Consider the following 20,443-nt stretch of genomic DNA (forward strand, 5'->3'; position numbering starts at 1 on the left):
ACAGTGGAGCTGTTTGCAGATAGCGAGCATTTTGACATGTTGCGTGGTGGCGATGTCTCGCAGACAATACAACTACAAGTATAATTATATAATATATATATTTTATATAAAAAAAAATTATATAAAAAAAAAAAAAACGACCCCCCCCTGCGACGTCACTGACCACGCCCCCTAATATGTCCCCCCCACCGCCTGGGACCAAAGTTCCGCCACTGACACACACACACACACACACACTCCTTTCAGTCTTCCCCACCCCAGCTCGCTACTGTACTAACAAATGAAAGAAGAAAATGCACAAATTCTATTCTAAAAACAAGGAAACATAATGAGGAGAGTCGGCTAATTACAATGTATTCAACATTTGTGTGTAATGTCACAACAAACTCAGTTGACATGTGCTAGTCCAGAGTCTCTCGTCATTATCGTCATTATCACAATGGCAATAAAACACTGCAGTGTGCAGAGAGAGCTTCAATCAGATATCCATCACGCTTACGTAATTATGCTATAGTCCAAGCTGAAAAACATGAATGCTTGGCTGTCTATGAATGAACAACCAGTTTGTCTTCCAAAGTCACGATGAAATGCCTGCTGTGGGTTCTTTCTCTTTACCTAATCTGTCTCTTTGGCTGCCAGAGTCAAGATGTGGACGCACAACAGGACTTCATGCTTCTTGCTGGGCCTTTAACCAACCAGTTGGCCGGAAACTTGGACAGTGCAGAAAATTACTTTTTTGACTGCAGTCAAGCCCTGCCTGTAGGCTCCAGGAAATACTTTGAGTACCTCCAGAGCAGTGGAGTAACCCACTTCAAGGTGCCTCTGTCGTGGGCTCAGCTCCTGCCTAAAGGCCTCCCTAGCCAGCCTAATGAGCATGTAGTAGCCTGCTACCAGACCCTGCTGAAACAGCTGGTGGAGGTGGGACTCCAGCCTCTGGTTGTCCTTCAGGCCTCTACAGTACCAGAGGCCCTCAGGTATGGGGGCTGGGAAAGCCTTGAGCTATTGGAGGCATTTGAGAAATTTGCAGAGTTTTCCTTCCTGGAGTTTGGAGAGGTGGCATATTCCTGGGTGACCCTGGGTCAGGTGGACGGCCTATGGGATGAAGGGCAGCCTGCAGATGCTGCCATTCCACTCCAGAATATCCTCCAGACACACAGTAACATCTACCAGCTATATCAGCACCTGTTTCCTGACAAAAGTAAGTGCTGGAGACTGCATGAGGAGGAAGCAACATGTTTCTAACAGGTACTGTTAGAACAAAACAGACTCTTGTCCATTGTGTTATGTGTCAACATAATGAAACAAAATGTTTTAATCTGGCATCATCCAATGTTGGATGTCTATCCTGGTGATATATGCAAATGTGTGCATATTTAATTAGGTAACACTCATTTGCATATATAAACATACAATCTCAGAAAACTTGCAATACATTTCTTAGTTGTTATGTACATAACAAACTGGGAAAGTTTCATAGTGATATCTATTACAAAATTAAAATGGCCTATTAGGGGGTACTGTCTCGCCTTAAAGATACCCTGCCCCCCCTCCTTAAAAAATACAAACAAGGGTCTATGGTGGGTCTCTAAGCGTTCAAATGGGCCGATGTGTTAAGTACTAAAGATCTAATTGATCCTCTTTCTCCAACTATAATTTTTGATCTTCTTGATTTATCAGATTATCATTTAGTAAGTCATAACACATAACCACTCAATATTGAGAAATAATTTGTAAATATGATGGTTTAAGTCTTCTCTTTTATATCAAAGACTGCATCCCATAATTTATAGTAGTGATAATATGTTGTTATGTTTATGAGTTTATGAGAGTGGTAGTGCCGCAACGAATTGGAGAAAAGCTTATGCAGCATAAATATTTCCTGACAATATGCATGCAACATGTACACACAGTCAGGGCCGCCTCAGGGGGTGTGCGAGCAGTGCGGTCGCACAGGGCCTCACGGGAAGGGGGGCCTCGCAAAAAGAAAATAAAATATTTTTAATTTTTAATTTTTTTATAATCTTTTTTTATTTAAATTTTTTTTTGCGAGGCCCCCCTTCCCGCGAGGCCCTTTTTCATCACAGACCTAAAATCTAGTTTTGCTTATATGCTTATATATTTCACATTAGACACGTTTGTAGAATGTGTCTGACTTGTTCCTGGCTCTGCGGCTCTGCAGATACACTATTGGAGCTCTGAGGCTCTGCAGCAGATATACTATTGGTTTCAATGAGGGGAGGGGTTACAGGTAAGGTACAGTCGGCCGGCGTGCGTCTGACTATTTCGCGTGTGCAGCATTGGAGGTTAAGCCAAGACGAAGAGGACGGTCGTTCGGCAGATGGATTGAAGATGAAAGTTGTTGCATGTTAGAAAGTTCAGTCAGGCTAGCCATGTCGGCTTAGCTAAAGGCAGGAACAGGTAGTTAGCTTTAGCTACGTTATCGAGTGCTAACGTGTGGTTCAGTCGGGCTAGCCATGTCGGCTAGTAGCTTAGCTAAAGGCTAACTAGCGCTAGCTAACGCTAGCTAACTAGCGTTAGCTACGTTAGCGAGCGCTAACATGTGGTTCAGTCGGGCTAGCCATGTCGGCTAGTAGCTTAGCTAAAGGCTAACTAGCGTTAGCTCCACGGTAGGAAAATGCGTCGACGTCGTCTCCTTCCAACTTTGCCATTGAATCTTCATTTCAAACCTTTATTTATACTCGTAAAAGCACTGAGGTTTCCCTCATTTACAGTGATGACGAGTTAACAAAGGACACAAATATCATAACAGTTAATAATTACAATGAATTACAATTACTACAATGATGGATTAAAAACAATTACATGATTCAGTACATAGGTCAAGTGCAATGCCTTTAAACTCCATGAATGACGGGAATGTTCCGAGCTTTAGAGTCTTTTGCAGGGTATTCCATGTGTATGGAGCATCATAGGAGAAGGCAGATTTTCCAAGCTCAGACCGAACTCGAGGCACCCTGAGCACAAGCCGATCATTCGAACGAGTTTGGTAGGTGACAGCACTCCAGACCAACAAAGATGTAATATAAGGTGGAAGTTTGCCAATAATTGCTTTGTAGATAAAAAGATACCCATGATAACTACGTCACAACGAGAGAGATGGCCAGCCTACCCTCTCATACAAAAGACAATGGTGAGTATCATATTTGTCACCCGTAATAAATCTTAGGGCGGAGTGGTAGGCAGAATCCAAAGGCCTTAATGCAGACGCAGACGCATGCCTGTAAATGACATCACCATAGTCCAATATTGACAAAAAAACAGCCTGTATAATTATTTTCCTACAGAACATAGGAAAACTAGCGCGGTTACGGTACAAGAAACCAATCTTTTGCCGTAATTTTTTAGCTAGGTTATCTATATGGAATTTAAAAGAAAGTTTATCATCCAGCCATATACCAAGATATTTATACTCACTAACTCTTTCAATATACAAACCATTTGCTGTTGTCTATAACCCTGGCTCTAGAAAACATCATAGACTTGGTTTTACTAGCATTAAGCACTAACTTGAGCTTAGCTAGAGCATTTTGGAGAGTGTCAAACGCAAGCTGCAGGTTCACAATAGCTTCCTGAACAGTATCCGCAATGCAGTAGACAACTGTATCATCCGCATAAAGATGAGCCTGACAACCTGCTAGTGCTGAAAGACTAGAAACAATATCATTAATATAGATTGTAAAGAGGACCGGCCCCAATACCGAACCCTGTGGTACACCCTTAGACAATGGCAGGAAATCAGATTGAAAGTTACCTGAATTCACAGATTGACACCTTGAAGATAAATAGTCCTGAAACCAAGCACAAGCGGCTTTATCCAGGCCAATGCTAGCTAGACTATTCAAAAGCAAGTGATGGTCTACTGTATCAAACGCCTTTGAGAGGTCTACAAAGAGAACTGCACAATGCTTCCCATTGTCCAGGGCTGAAATAATGCCATTAGTGACCAAAGTAACAGCTGTAATAGATTTGCTCTGAAACCTGATTGGTGAGTACTTAGCACTGAGCAACTTGAGAAAAAGGTTTTTAATTGGTTGTTTACCAAGGTCTCCAGTGCTTTGGCTAGGCATGCTAGTTTGGAGATAGGACGATAGTTATCCATCTTATCCCTATCCCCCCCTTTGTGCAAGGGGAGCACCTTGGCAGATTTCCACACTTGCGGGACTATGCCAGATGCAATAGAAAGGTTAAAGATGTGTGACAATGGCTCACAAATGACAGGGGCTGCCAGTTTTATAAAAAGAAATAGTCTAAATTGTCCACACCAGTAGAACACTTAGGGTCTATGGATTGCAAGATATTGAGAGTTTCACTAGATGAAAATGGCTGGAAGGAAAATGTAGGTACACACGAGGCATGATCGAAGATTGGGCTAGGGTCAGAGTCAACATCCAGTGGAGCCAGCCCAGTAGACAACCTGTCAAATAAGGACCCAGCCTCAATGAAGTGTTTATTGAAAGCAAGACAAATTTCCTGAGGATCCGAGATTTTACAATCAGCCACATTAATACACAATGGCAATGTAGCAGGGTTATTTTTTGACAGGTTTACTGCACCCCAGAATTTAGCTGGGTTAGAGTAGGAATTCGAGACTAAGTCTAAAAAGTAATCAGATTTAGCCTTCCTCACAGCTGCAGTAGTTCTATTTCTAAGTTGTCTGAAGGAAAGCCAGTCTTGCGTATCCCCAGTGCGTCTAGCACGTGACCACGCAGAGTTCCGCTCAGAAAATAATGCTGACAGCTCACTTGAGAACCACGGTGCCACCCTATCCTTAATCCTAGTCCTTTTATAAGGAGCATGTTTATCTACAAAGCAATTAAATGTCTTTATAAAAGAAGACTATTATTAGTAGCAATGTCCTCCAAAAAGGTTTGGGGGTTAAAGATTTTAAGATTTCTTCTTTGAACAATACGCGGTCTTGATTTCAGCAGCTTTGTGGATCTAACACAGACCGTAGGACAATGATCATTAATGCCTAAATCAAAAACACCACTAGCAGAGATCTAGCAGAGAACAGTCACATCTGTTAGAAAATATCAAGTCAATGAGAGTGGATTTAGCATGATCTTTAGGGTTTGGTCTAGTGCTCTCAGTAATCAACTGAGTAAGGCAGAGGTTACCACTCACCTCCTTCAGGTAACTAGAAGCAGCATTTCGCCAGTCCAAGTTAAAATCACCCAGCACTAGCATCTCTGAATTAGAATATAATGACAGTATATCCATAATTTTATCAGTAGCACTAGCCTCAGCTTTGGGAGGCCTATAGTCTAGACACCAATCAAAACTAAAGAGTTACAAGGCCCCAAATCAACCTTCAGCACAAGTAATTCGAAACACTTTGGAACTGTGATGGTATTCAATACTGAAACAGACAAACAGGATTTTACATACATTGCAACACCACCCCCTCTGCCAGCTCTGTCGCTTCTATATAAATTATAGTGCTGTAAAGCTGCAGATGAGTCATTGTCAGATTTTTTTTAACCAGGTTTCTGATAAAACCAGAACATCAGGATCAGCCTGAGATACTAAAATGTTCAGATGGTCTAACTTATGTTGTTGAAGGAGGCTTTGTATGTTTAAATGGATTAGGCCAAGCCCTTTCCTATCCTTGAAGGCAGATGGGCTGTTCAGACTAACTGTGGCAGAGACTGTATCATTAGGTACAGAGGTTATGGGAACAGAAACCTGAGACAAGGGGTGTACATATCTCTCATTTTTAAGATCCACCAGGTTACTCCTGACCACACCCCTCTCTTCTACATAACTGCGCCTACCACGCGACAAACCATCACATACAACAGAGATATTTTTAGGAGTAGGTCCATCAATAGGGCTTTGATCCGCCTGATCCCTGGGAGTGGCTTTAAAAACATGGACACAAGGAACTATGAGATGGATCGGACTCACCCCATTTCAGGCCACATCCACTGTTCTATGTTTTCGGACCAGTTCCCTACTCCCACTCACTGCGGATCTCAGAGCCATGTCCATACCCATTACCCATGGAGAGCAGCCGGGCTCCATTCCAGTTGGGATGAAGGCCATCCCTAGAAAAGAGCTCCGGACGTCTCCAGAAAACATAGAAATTATCTATATAGGGAATCATCATTAGGCAACAGTAACCCTTCAGCCAGATATGAAGTTCACGGATCCTGCTGTACTTGCCATCCCCATAACTAGGGGAGGGGAAGGGACCAGAGATAATGCAGGATTTATTAGATGACTGGACTGTGGAGATCAGGGCCCTAAAGTCCTCCCTCAATAACTCAGACTGTTGATACCTAATGTCATTAGACCCGGAGTGGATGATGATGGATGATGCCTGAGGATGGTCCTTAATGAGTGAAGGGAGTGCTGCCTTGATGTCCGAGACCCTGGCTCCTGGGAGGCAGTAGGTTCTGGCCCTCGGGACAGCCACATGACGCACCATTGAAGTCCCAATGACAAGCACAGAGGGAGGGGGGGGGAGCGGTGCAGGGCTCACCATGCCTTGTGGGTCTCTGTAGAGGTTTACCATTCCGAGTGGGAGGGGGGCGTGGCTGGCGAGGGGGATCCTTCAGAGAGTGAGGCAGGGGACCCATCCACGCCTCCTGCATGTCGGCTACAAACGTGGTACCAGGAGCAGCAGTGAAGGACATTCCTGCATGACCAGTCTGCTGCAACACCTGCTCCCACGCCCCGGGAGAGGAGGTCGATTTCGGTCTGGGGGTGAAGACGCCTAGAAATGCTAGGAGTAGCTGGCAGATCCTCCTCCCGCTCCTGTGGTGGGGGGCCCAGACAGCTCCTAGCCGTAGGAGTGGGTGAGCCTGACCCCGGACGTTGCCTCTTGGCCCCTGGTGTCCGGTGGTCAAGCTCCACACTCTCCAGGATGTTGAATCTGTTGGAGAGTGAGAGAGACTCATGGGGTGGAGGGCTAAGACGAGAGTCCCAGGTTCGCCTCTTACGCCTCGACCGCACTTTAGACCATGCCTGGGGAGGGGGGTGAGTAGGAGTGGAGCTGTAGAGCTTGGGCTTGGCTCCCTGCTTCCTGTATAGGCTCTCCCTAGAAGATCCAGCCGAACGGGGGGCGCGCGGGGGGGGTGCTTCTCTCAGGTCAGCCGACAGGATGGTCTCCCGATGTCCCTGCTCATCCAGATGGATGGTGGTGAGGAGGGAGACCCGCTCCAGCAAATCCTCCAACTGCTTGGCGATCTGGCAACAGCCAGTAGTGGAACACTCCAGTGGGGGACCGGCGCCCGATGTCATCCTGGAGCTTTAGGCTCAGGCAGAGCAGGCTGGAGGCCTAGTGGAGCTGGAGGTCCTCAGGTGGAGATGGAGGCCCAGTAGAGCTGGAGGCTAAGTGGAGCTGGAGACCCGGTAGAGCTGGAGGCCCAGGTAGAGCAGGCTGAAGGCCCAGTAGAGCAGGCTGGAGGCCCAGTAGAGCAGGCTGGAGGCCCAGTAGAGCTGGAGGCCCGGTAGAGCTGGAGGCCCAGTAGAGCTGGAGGCCCAGGTAGAGCAGGCTGGAGGCCCAGTAGAGATGGAGGCCCAGTATAGCTGGAGGCCCAGGTGCAGCTAGTGGCCCAGTAGAGCTGGAGGCCCAGGTGTAGCAGGCTGGAGGCCCAAGTCAGGCCAAAGTAAAAAATATATCTCTCAGGCAATAAGCCTCTGCTGCAGATCTAGGCTATAGACGAGCCACACTGCAGCAGTAAGATGGTTGTGATGGGCAGGTAAACAGGAGATTATTCTTCCAACTCTGGACTGGATTGATAGCAGGACTAGCAGAGCCAGCTAAACTACTGCAGGTCTTCCAGCTCTTGGCTAATTGCTAACAGAGCCAGCTAGGCTAGGCTACTGCTAACAAGCAAGAGCACAATTTCAGAAAAGTTCCCAAAAACAGTATAAGTAGTCCACAGTTAAAGCAGATGAAATAAAACAGACCCTTTCAACTGGCAGTACAATTCCATGTTAAAAATCCATTAAAATTCAATAAAATCCAATAAAATCCAACAAACTTTTCAGGAGCTGTCATTTCACACAGCTATCACGGCAGCCATTTTGTTTGAATCTGCGTTAGGGTGAGTTTTTCAAGCAATCTATTCTGTTCCCGCTGTGGTCTCTGTCTCTCTGTCTCTCTGTCTCTCTGCCTCTCTCATGCTACACCCACCCGCCGTGGTGTGTGTCTCTCTGTCTCTCTCGTGCTGCACCCACCCGCCGTGGTGTGTGTCTCTCTGTCTCTCTCGTGCTACACCCACCCGCCGTGGTGTGTGTCTCTCTGTCTCTCTCATGCTACACCCACCCGCCGTGGTGTGTGTCTCTCTGTCTCTCTCGTGCTACACCCACCCGCCGTGGTGTGTGTCTCTCTGTCTCTCTCGTGCTGCACCCACCCGCCGTGGTGTGTGTCTCTCTGTCTCTCTCGTGCTACACCCACCCGCCGTGGTGTTTGTCTCTCTGTCTCTCTCGTGCTGCACCCACCCGCCGTGGTGTGTGTCTCTCTGTCTCTCTCGTGCTACACCCACCCGCCGTGGTGTGTGTCTCTCTCGTGCTGCACCCGCCTCTCTCTCTCTCTCTCTCTCTCTCTCTCTCTCTCTCTCTCTCTCTCTCTCTCTCTCTCTCTCTCTCTCTCTCTCTCTCTCTCTCTCTCTCTCTCTCAATTCAATTCAAAAAGCTTTATTGGCATGAAATTTCACAAATGTTGCCAAAGCACAATTATGACATAAACAGCAAACAACATAACAATATAAGATCAAAATAAATAAAGGAGATGGTGCAGTGAGTAAAACATGGTACATGTATATACAGTATATGTGTCCTACTGGTTGTCCCTTTTCTTGTGACATGAATTGACATATTTTGCAGCTAAAACTGCACATTCTTTCTGTTCCCCCAGGAGGAATGGCAATTTCTGCACTTCTGTCATACTTTGGAATTCTGGGGAAATAATTTCAATTTTTGGAAAGAATTCCTCCCTAATATTTCTGTAATTTTCACATTGTGTTAGGAAGTGTAGTTCTGTCTCTACGGCTCCCTCATCACAAATACAGCACAACCTCTCCTCTCTGGGCAGCCAGGTCTGTCTGTGTCTGCCCTTCTCTATCGCCAAACCATGGTCACTCAGGCGGGAGTTACACACAGTGTTTTTGTGCTCGTTTTTATACGTTTTTGAATACGTTTCATGTCCCTTTTACACAGAAATGCGTTTTTCGGTGGATACGGCTGAAACGCTAAATTGTGTTTGCGTTTTGGAGAACCCCTAAAAAACGCGCCGACAACAGCCGTGTAGTCTGCACGGAGCCGTTGTTGCGAAAACGCCCATGCGCAGTAGATACCATCTGCGTGCCCTCCGGTGACAACAGAGTTTGTGTGTGTGTGTTTGGGACAGAGCTCCCAGCTCCGTGTCCCTGTGTCCCAAATAAGTTATTCTTATAAGGACCCCAGTCCAAGCTACAACAGTCTGCATTCCCTTAACAATTGTTTGTATTGAGCCTTATTGTATTGTACCCATTATGCAATATGTTAAATAAAGTTTACATCCATTCATTCTGCTAGCATTACCACTGGCTAACATGAGCTAGCATTAGCTATCAGACCCTGTTAGCTCAAAGCTCCTCTTTCAACTTAACAAGCATTAAACAAAAAGGCTCAGTCATCTATTCACCTTTGTTTAATACACACAGCGTTGTCTCTAATGTTATCTAACTATTGATAGCTCCCGATATCATCAGTTTGGTGCTGGCTAACTAGCGTGAGCTAACGTTAGCTTCTAGCCACAATGCTATATTGTTATAATGGCATATTCCATTGACGTTAGCATGCAGCTAACTGTAGTTACCGATCTTTTTTTAGACTAAACTATCCGCTCTTGGTGGTCACTTGTGTTGATGTTAGTTTTGTTTCATCAACAAATGACAGGCAGACCACACAGTGAATGTATCCGTTTTGTTTATTGCACTTTTATTAGGCTTTGCTGAAAAAGAATTGCTGCATTGAGTAAATAGGCAAGATGGTGGCGCCCATAGGCGCCTGCCTTGTTGACATTTTCTTTGCTGGAGCTTCCAGGAAGTGTATTGGCACATTCAAGTTATGATTGGTTGAAATTGCCTTCATGTTCGCCACCTACTGCCACCTACTGCTTTGGCAGTGTACTACATCACTGTGCCCAGGTGACAAAAACGAAAGTGTGACTCGAGGCTGCGACGTTGCGGCGAAACTCATATGACAATGAAACGAAAATGAAACGAAAGGTGTAACCGCCGCTTCAGTCTGTACCTTGTCAGATTCTTTTTTAGATTCTTATCAGTTACTGTGCTGAGGTAGTCTGCCACAGTATACTGTCTGTTTAGGGCCAAATATGTTTCTAATTTGTGTTGTGATTGTGTGAGTTGATTCCAATACGTAATGTATTTATCTTTTTCTTTGGTTATAATTTGGTTAGGTCTAATCTTCTGAGGCTGGCTAGGGTTTGTGATGTCAGAGTGTGAGATGTCAGCCAGTTTCATTATGAGTTGACAAAAGGGGCTCTTTGTAGGTCTCTCTCTCTCTCTCTCTCTCTCTCTCTCTCTCTCTCTCTCTCTCTCTCTCTCTCTCTCTCTCTCTCTCTCTCTCTCTCTCTCTCTCTCTCTCTCTCTCTCTCTCTCTCTCTCTCTCTCTCTCTCTCTCTCTCTCTCTCTCTCTCTATAATTGACAGTTGACTGTATCATGCCCAGCCTCGGGCAGCGCTATTATTTAAGAATATGTTGACTGGGGGAGCTCCCGTAGCTCACCGCATATCTCTGCGCTATTTCTGCGTCGGGGAAAACCGTGCTCGTCACGGATCTGGGGACACGAGTTCGATTCCCGGACCCGCTGTCATTTCTCAGAATGTCTTCCCCTGCTCTACATCCCATTTCAACCTGTTTCTGTCGGTCATGCTAGACCAGAAAGCACTAAAAAAAAAACACTAAAAAAAAAAAAAAAAAATATGTTGACTGTATGCCCAGCCTCGGGCAGCGCTATTATTTAAAGGGGAACTATTTTACTATATTTTCACTATTTGGGCACTTTTACACAATTCCTGTGAGTCTATGGAACACCTCTGTAATATATATTTTTTTTTTATTCATTGTTTTGTATTTCTAATCAAGTCCTCAAAAACAGCATTTTTCTACCTCAAGATCTTAAGCCGTTTTGAGCTGATGTGGACTGGGGTGCAGGGGCCTGTGTGCAGCTGTTCTTGTATCTGAACATTAACATGCAGCGGTGTCTTTCTGACATCACATATTGCGCACATTTTCAAATGACTCAGTTCAGTGAGGGTGAATATTGTGAGAGGAGAATTGGAAGAATGCGCCAATATGAGAATTTTGAGACATAGATCATATTAATATAAGTTCACATAGCTAGGAAACAATGCTAAACACTCAAAAAGGCCATTTATAAGATAGTTCCCCCTTAAGAATATGCTGACTGTATAAAAAAATAAAATAAAAATTATATTAATATTTTTTTTTACCTTTAGGGGGGGGGGGGGGCTCGCGTTTAAATCTCGCACAGGGCCTCGCATTTCTCCCAGGCGGCCCTGCACACAGTATCTATGAAATGTCATTAACTTTGATCATACTGATCACCATTGCTAATATCTATACTATTGTCAAACTGATATAACTCATGTCTACAGTTGTGCACAGGTTGAATGTTATAAGAGAGCTCTAAATTGCAGTTGATTCTTCTCAGGAGACGCATGTCGCTTGGATTGAGTGGTAGTGATATCGCTATTCTTTCTCAAAGCAAAGTCTCTTCTTCGGTAAGCTGTTTGGTGATTTTTTGCGGTAAAGAATTCATACAGTTGACAAATGATTTGCTGTGTTTGTGCTAACAGCATCATCTGTATTTGATAACAGATGGATTCTTGACAGTGCAAATTACACATGACTGTACATCTCAATCAAACTTTGTTGAAGAGCTGAGGAGCTACAGGTACAGTAACCAACCAGCTGTTAACATGTCAAATGTCATATATATATATATATATATATATATATATATATATATATATATATATATCTATCTATCTATCTATCTATCTATCTATCTATCTATCTATCTATCTATCTATCTATCTATCTATCTATCTATCTATCTATCTATCTATCTATCTATCTATCTATCTATCTATCTATCTATCTATCTATCTATCTATCTATCTATCTATCTATCTATCTATCTATCCTATGTCATTTGAATTCTATAAATGTATTGCTACCAACAGTCTGGTAATGTGATATTCATGTACATATGGCGTCGGTGTATATATGATATAGAGATATATAGACTATACAGTATGAAATGTATGGTGTGTAATGTATGGCACAAAGGATAGATGGCATGACTTCAGTCCACCTTCAGTTCATGATCTCCTGGCTTTTCTCATCCTAAGTGATCCCTGTTATGTTTCAGAGAGCCAGTGGGAATGTACCCATATTGATATACAAGATGAACATTCAGGGCTGTTTCTTCCATCAATTCCAACCCCTTGACAGACTCCTGCAAGGTAAAGGTCATGCAGCTGAACTGATATTGTTAACGTTTCTGTTGTTTTGTTATCGTTATCATTATTGTATATTTCGTTATCATAATTATTATAGACTGGTAGCAGCAAGCTCACAGTTCCTTATACAATCAATCAGCTATGTTTTACAGGCACACAATCGTCTCCATGTGTGATATGTTGTGTCTTTAATCCTTAGTCCCTCCTGTGACACCCAATACCATTCATTGTGGATGCAATAGGTCATGGTAACTCCTTATTGTGCTCATTGAAGAGCATGCATGTTTTGTGTGTTTAAAGTCAATGGTTAAAATAAGAATATCACGTCTCATATGGAACATCCTCGCTTGTTTCACAGAGCTTATGGTGTTGCCAAACTAAAGTTGATGGAAGTAAAGATAATGGAACGACCAAGCCAAGCCTTCGTTTGTGTCAATATTCCACTAGTTATAGCCTATTTGGATATCACTTTATTGATATTATCAACTTTTATAGCACAATGAGCATTAAAGCTCTCTGTCTTGTGGCTGTTATGTGAATATTATGAGTTCCTTATATCCTCGCAGCATAGGTCACAGAGTCAGCACAGAGAGTCAGCACAGTTTATAATCTCAATTCAATCTGAATTAAACAAATCATTAAATGAAATGAAAGCATACATTTAATCATTCAATCGCACAAGCTAGAGGTCAGAGCCTTACTGAAGTTCTTCAAATGTCAACGGTGTCTTCAATTAGCAAGGAGTACCCTAACATTTTACTAACAAGGCATTGCTGCAACATCATTATGTTGTAATACATCACAGCCTGTAGACTACAGATACACATCTATGATTTATTTAAATTGATCCCATCGCATGTCTTTATCATGATATCAATGGACTATAGAATAACCTAATAATCTACATCATTAAGAGTGGAAGAAGTCTGAATTTGAAAGATTTCAGATTATTGAAATACACAGAAAGTTTATTCAAAATGTGAAATATGTATGCTCACATCTTCACCCTCTGCAGTGAAATGCTATGATTAAGAAGCTTTAATCAATGAACAAGGAAACTGTGTGCAATAAATAGAATATATTTTCACATCTCTGCAAATTTTATCAATTATGTCCATTTTGCCAACCATCAGATGGTTAAATGGGATGATAATAATAATAATAATAATAATAATAATAATAATAATAATAATAATAATAATAATAATAATAATAATAATAATAATAATAATAATAATAATAATAATAATAATAATAATAATAATAATAATAATAATAATAATAATAATAATAATAATAATAATAATAATAATAATAATAATAATAATAATAATAATAATAATAACTTCGTTTTATATAGCGCCTTTCATAAGACCCAAGGTCGCTTTACATAGGGGGGGGGGGAGAGAGGACAAATTAACAAACATAGTGGACAGACACAATATATACATATACATACATATACATATAGAGTGAGAAATTAGGGGTTAAAGGCCAAGTTGAAAAGGTGGGTTTTGAGCAGTTTTTTAAATGAGTCCAGAGTTGGGGCGGTGCGGAGTTCTGCGGGGAGGGAGTTCCAGAGGGTGGGAGCTGCCACACTGAAAGCTCTGTCCCCGACCGTCCGCAATCTGGTTCGGGGGATACTAGAAGAGCTTGACAGAGGAGCCAGGAGATTTTCATAACTCACCTTTGCTTTGTTACAGTTTTTAACAAGGATGAACTGAATATTTTGGGGTGTGACGTGACAGACTTGTTTGGAAAGCTTGACATGGCAGACACTCCAAACAGGTATAAAGGTTCACCTCAGTAAAATGCAAAATAAAATAAAATCTAAAACATGATGAGTGTGAGTCAAAATATGATTGCTCCTCGTTTTCCACATATATATTTTTCATATTATCCCCTTTTCTTCATTTGCAGTATTCCAGAGTACATAGGAGAAGCAGCCTTTAAAAACAGTTACCATAATGTTTTGGATGAGTTTGGAGCTCAAACTCCAATGGAGCGAGATGCCTTCCTGAATGAACCATTCCCCACTGGCTTCCAGTGGGCCACTTCCAGTGAGTCCTTCAAGGTTGAAGGCGGATGGGCAGAAGATGGGAAGGGAGAGACCATCTGGGACCGTTTTGGACATGATAACAATGTTTTTGACAATCAGACAGCTGATCTGGCTTGTGACAGCTACAACAAGGTTGACTACGATGTCTACCTACTCCGAGGGTTCCTGGTCAACACCTACCAATTCTCCATCTCCTGGGCCCGCATTTTCCCCTCTGGCCACCAGGGGAGCCACTCTGAGAAAGGGGCTCTCTACTATGATAAACTAATAAATACTCTCATTGGGTCTGGCATAGAACCTGTTGTAACCCTGCACCACTGGGATCTGCCCCAGGCACTCCAAGACTATGGTGGATGGACCAATGCTTCCATCATCGAGGCCTTCAAGCGCTATGCTGACTTCTGCTTCTCCAGGTTTGGAGATAGGATCAAGACCTGGAACACTTTCAATAGCCCCTGGGTGGTAAGCCATGCTGGGTATGGAACTGGAGAGCACCCCCCTGGAGTTAAAGACTACGTGGTTGCTTCCTACCAGGTGAGAGTTATCTCACAACAATATGCAGTTTAATTGTCAGCCTTCTTCCATTAGCTAACCATTTGTTTACCTTTCTAGGTCACTCATAACATACTGAAATCCCATGCTGAGGCCTGGCATGTCTACGATCATATTTACAGGAAGACACAGGGTGGAAAAGTGGGCATTGCCCTGAACTCAGACTGGGCAGAGCCCATGAATCCCTCCAGGCCTGAAGATGTGGCAGCTGCAGACCGCTACCTGCAGTTTATGCTGGGCTGGTTTGCCCATCCCATATTTGTAGATGGGGACTATCCTGTATCACTCAAGCATCAGATTGAACAGAAAATAAATGACTGTCCTCTCGCTGAGCCCGCCAGACTTCCAGTCTTCACTGCAGAAGAGAGCCAGAAGATACGTGGAACGGCTGATTTCTTGGGGTTGAACCACTATACTTCCCGTCTGGTCAACAGCAGTGATGGTGGTTGTGTCCCTGGCCCACAGGGAGTGGGTGACTTCCAGGCACATGTGGACCCTTCCTGGTCTTCCACGGCATCTGATTGGATTCACTCTGCACCATGGGGCCTAAGAAGGCTCCTCAACTACATTTCTGCAGAATATCTTAATGTTACCAAGGTACCTGTCTACATAACTGGGAATGGAATGCCCACTGGATATAGTGGGGACACTCTCAATGACACCAGTCGAATAGAGTACATGAGAAGCTACATCAATGAAGCACTGAAAGGTAAGGGTCTAGCATTACTATCATGACAAACCACACTCATAAATAGTTTTTAAAAGATCATTAAGAAAAACGTTTATAAATTAAGTGTTTCGAAGGTAACACTTTCTAGGAATCCATGTTTATAATGCATTATAATTAAGATTATAACACATTAGTTGTGCTTTCTCACAATGGTATAATGTTTTATAACAATACTCATTGTAGGGCGGCTGAGTGGCACAGTGGGCAAGGCACTCGCCACTAACGCAGGAGACGCTGGTATCGAGCCCAGCTCTTGGCGTTGCTACCGGCTTGGCCGGCCGTCATACTAACACAATTGGCAGTGTTAGAGGGTGGGAAAGCCGGTGGGTGGGGATTGGACGTTGTGGACAGCGACTCCTACAGGTCGGTTGGGTGACGCCGGTGCGGCGGAAACAAGAAGTATCGGGGCAGCGTGAGCCTCCCACGCGTTACTCCTCGCCACTGAGAGTTCGAGCTGCTGCGGTGAAAAGATGCGACAGGCTGCCTCCTCGTGTACCGGAGGAGACACGTGATGCAAGGCTTCTATCCTCACTACAGCCGACCAGTGGGAGGCATAGTCTAGCAACGTTCAAGACAGGGGAGGGAAGAATTGGAAATATACGAAATTGGGATGGGAGAAAAAATATGTAGAAAATGGGGAGAAAAAGTGGATACAAATAAAAATAAAAATACTCATTGTAAAGCTTTTTCATAATAACTTAACATCATGTATTATAACACTTTATTGTTACAGGCATAGTGTAGTATAATACCCTATAGGTGTAAAACATTTGTCTTCTTCTCCGCGCTGTTGTTGGTGAAGTTGGCCAATCAGCAATGCCGGATCTCATCATAACTTTCAATGAATTATATTGTTGATAAATCTAACCCTAATCTTAACCTCAGTAAAGACACCACACCCCATCCTAACCTAAAATAGAGATAATAATAAGATAATTTGTGATCATCGATTTTAAAAGTTTTCCCCAACAAGGGCGAGGGAAGAAAATACACATAAAACATTATGAACATTGTTGACAAAGAGCAACACAGCTGTCATAATTAATTATAATAATTTATAATTATTATTATAGCTACCATGTTTTATGATCACAAGATACTACAAGTGAGTAATGAACGTCTTTGGTCACTTCAGTTGCTTTTAATCATATTATAGTGTATAATTTCAATGACTATAATGTAACATGATAGTTGTGTTGATCATTACCTAAAACGTACATAATGTTTTATGCCTATGAGTATTATTATACACTATGGTCTTCACGTGGTATAAAGTGTTGTGTTTAATGATGTTAGAAGTGAGTATGAAAAGGCTTCAGAACATATTATGAGTATGGTTATTATCCACGTCTATGAATGATTATGGTACTTAAAATGCATTATGACTGCATTATAGTGTGTTTATAGGTATGACTATAATGCAAAATGGGCTTCATAGAAAGCATTATTCTTTTGAATTGTCTTTTTAGCAATACGTTTGGATGGAGTCGATGTGCAGCGTTTCACAGTGCAATCGCTCATGGATGGTTTCGAGGGTCCACAAGGCTACAGTGAAAGGTTTGGACTTCACTATGTCAACTTTGAAGATAGTGACAGAGCAAGAACGCCAAAGCAGTCAGCATATTTCTACTCACAGGTTATCAAGAATAATGGTTTTGGTTCTAAAAAAGATGTTGGCCATAAGGGGTTGGAGTTCCATGTGACCAGGAGGCAATCTGTGTTGCCACCTTCAGAAGTTCCATCCAAATCCAAGGTTGTCTGGGAGAAGTTCTCACACCAAACCCGTTTCCAGAGGAAACTCTACCACTATGGTACTTTCCCTCAAGGTTTCCTTTGGGGAGTGGCATCCTCTGCTTACCAGATTGAAGGAGGCTGGAATGCTGATGGGAAAGGACCCAGTGTCTGGGACACATTTACCCACATGCCTGGCAGTATTCCTGGTAGTGCCGATGGAGATGTAGCCTGTGACAGTTACTACAGACTGGAAGAAGACCTGTACATGCTTCGGGCCCTGAAGGTGAAGTCCTACAGATTCTCTCTGTCCTGGTCCAGGATCTTTCCTGATGGTCAACATACTTCCCTGAATCAAAAAGGGGTGGACTATTATAACAGGCTCATTGATGGTCTTAGGGCCTATAACATCACCCCCATGGTGACACTCTACCACTGGGACCTGCCACAAGTTTTGCAAAACCTCAATGGCTGGGAAAATGCTAATATGATAGACATTTTCAATGACTTCTGTGACTTCTGCTTTGCCACCTTTGGGGACAGAGTGAAATTTTGGTTGACCTTCAACCAGCCTCATACAATCGCGTGGTCTGGATATGGACTGGGAGAAATCCAACCAAATGTAAAGAAGCCAGGTGCTGCACCATACAGAGTTGCCCACACCCTTCTGAAAGCACACGCCAGGGTCTACCACACTTACGATGAGAAGTATCGTAATTCCCAGGGTGGTCTGGTGTCCATTGCCCTCTGCGCCAACTGGGTTGAGCCCAAAGACATCAACACCCCCCGGGAAGTGGTGGCTGCCGACCGCGCGATGCAGTTTGAACTTGGCTGGTTTGCGCACCCCATTTTTAAGAACGGAGACTATCCCGATGCAATGAAGTGGCAAGTGGGAAACAAGAGCGAACTGCAAGGTCTTTCAGAGTCGAGACTCCCTTCCTTCACTGAAGAGGAGAAAGCCCACATCAGGGGAACTGCTGACGTATTCTGCATAAACCATTACACCACAACGGTGGTGGGCCATGCAACCAAAAGGCTTTCTCCTCAATCTTATGACTATGATCGGGACTTGTCGGAAGCAGAGGATGGCGATTCACCAGCCACTGCCATTAGGAACCAGAGAGCTGTTGCATGGGGCTTGAGAAGGCTGCTCATCTGGGTCAAGGAGGAGTATGGAGATCCAGAGATTTACATTACTGAGAATGGAGTAGCTACAGACACAAAGACCACTTTGGACGACTCTGCCAGAGTATTCTTCTACAAAACCTACATTGATGAGGCTCTGAAAGGTAAGGGATCCTGACAATTGTTCTTCATAAACACATTGAGTGATGAAACATTCTTTTGGACAATCTAGGTAGACACTGACATAGCCATGACCCGTTTCCACATTCTTTTAATTCAAACTAGTCTCCATTTTATTACTTCAATGCATGTTAAATATAATTAATGTACTGTATAAGGATAATTACTTGTGTTTCCATAGCGTATGAACTGGATGGTGTGAAGGTGAGAGGATACACAGCAGCATCTCTCATGGACTCTTACGAGTGGCTCAACGGCTACACGGTAGGGTTTGGGCTCCACCATGTGGACTTCACGAACCCAAACCGCCCCAGGACACCCAAATACTCGGCTCTCTACTACTACCAAGTCATGAAGGACAATGGCTTCCCCAGACCTGATGATGAGATGTTTCTTTATGGACACTTCCGCAAGGACTTCATCTGGAGTACAGCGACAGCTTCATACCAGGTGACTGTTCAGATACCCTTTTGGACGTTTAAACTTTAATGCTAATGGGATACTATTAAGTCATGTTAATTGGCGATGTGTGATTTAAAGTAATACAGTTTTCAATAATGATGAAATGCATGACCGTGAATATAAGTAGTATTTTGTATTCTTTACCTGGGTGTCTTACTGGAAAACCAATAGTTCCTGTGTTATTTAATATCAGCTATTACCATCTCACCTTTTACAGATTGAGGGTGGCTGGAGACAAGACGGAAAGGGTCTCAGTATCTGGGACAAGTTTGCCCACACTCCCCTCCGTGTGTTCAATGATGACACAGGGGATACAGCCTGCGATAGTTACAACAAGGTAGAGGAAGATGTAGCCATCCTGAAGAGGCTTAAAGTGACCCACTACCGTTTCTCCATATCCTGGCCCAGGGTTCTGCCCGACGGTACCACTAAGCACGTCAACGAGGCTGGCCTCAGTTATTACCACAGACTGGTGGATGCGCTGCTCGCCGCCGATATTCAACCTCATGTACGTTTGGCTGCTGTGAATATTAAGATATTCATATGTATATATGAATTGAAGTTGTTCCACTATTCATTGTCTATGGAGAGTCTTGTTTCTTTGGTGTTCAGTTTAAGGAGGGACTTGTTCATTATTCACAAATTGAAACTGAGCTATACAATATTATAGAAATATCATATGTGGATTATATTTTAGGGTGGGGTTTCCCTTTGAGTGCCTTTAAGTGTCACACCTTTATATATTTAGGGTGAGAAACGCCACCCTTCACGTTTCAATTTGTGAACAAGTCCCTCCTAAAACTAATATACGGTAATACAATAGAATAGAAATACTTTAATCATCCCGAGGGAAATTTGGCACTACAAATCGCTCACAGTAAACATTTAGGTAGACAGAACAAAGTCACGAATAAGAATAACAGAAATAATTGCCTAAGAATAAAGAGTAAAATAAGCCTAAGAATAAGATAATAATAATAAAGTACGGTCCGGGATTCACATTTCGTATGTTATGTATACATTCTAGTATAAAATATACAGTAAAAATATACAGAAGTCTACAGTAAGTGTACAGTAAGTG

The 20,443-nt window shown here is 43.1% G+C and overlaps 1 protein-coding gene across 1 annotated transcript in view; it reads left to right on the top strand.

Moving 5' to 3' along the window:
- Positions 1-582: 582 nt before the first annotated feature.
- Positions 583-20,443, top strand: part of LOC311225989 (lactase/phlorizin hydrolase-like) — a gene marked incomplete at both ends in the record, with an annotated part of 111,722 nt that continues 91,861 nt past the window's right edge. The window contains 7 exons of the mRNA XM_084311371.1: positions 583-1,198; positions 14,227-14,311; positions 14,444-15,116; positions 15,195-15,843; positions 17,334-18,884; positions 19,082-19,350; positions 19,580-19,870. Coding sequence (XP_084167497.1) covers positions 583-1,198; positions 14,227-14,311; positions 14,444-15,116; positions 15,195-15,843; positions 17,334-18,884; positions 19,082-19,350; positions 19,580-19,870 — 4,134 coding nt within the window. The remainder of the gene's footprint in view (positions 1,199-14,226; positions 14,312-14,443; positions 15,117-15,194; positions 15,844-17,333; positions 18,885-19,081; positions 19,351-19,579; positions 19,871-20,443) is intronic.

The sequence above is a fragment of the Notolepis coatsorum genome (assembly GCF_963971535.1).
Source record: "Notolepis coatsorum genome assembly, chromosome: 3".
NCBI lineage: Eukaryota > Metazoa > Chordata > Actinopteri > Aulopiformes > Paralepididae > Notolepis > Notolepis coatsorum.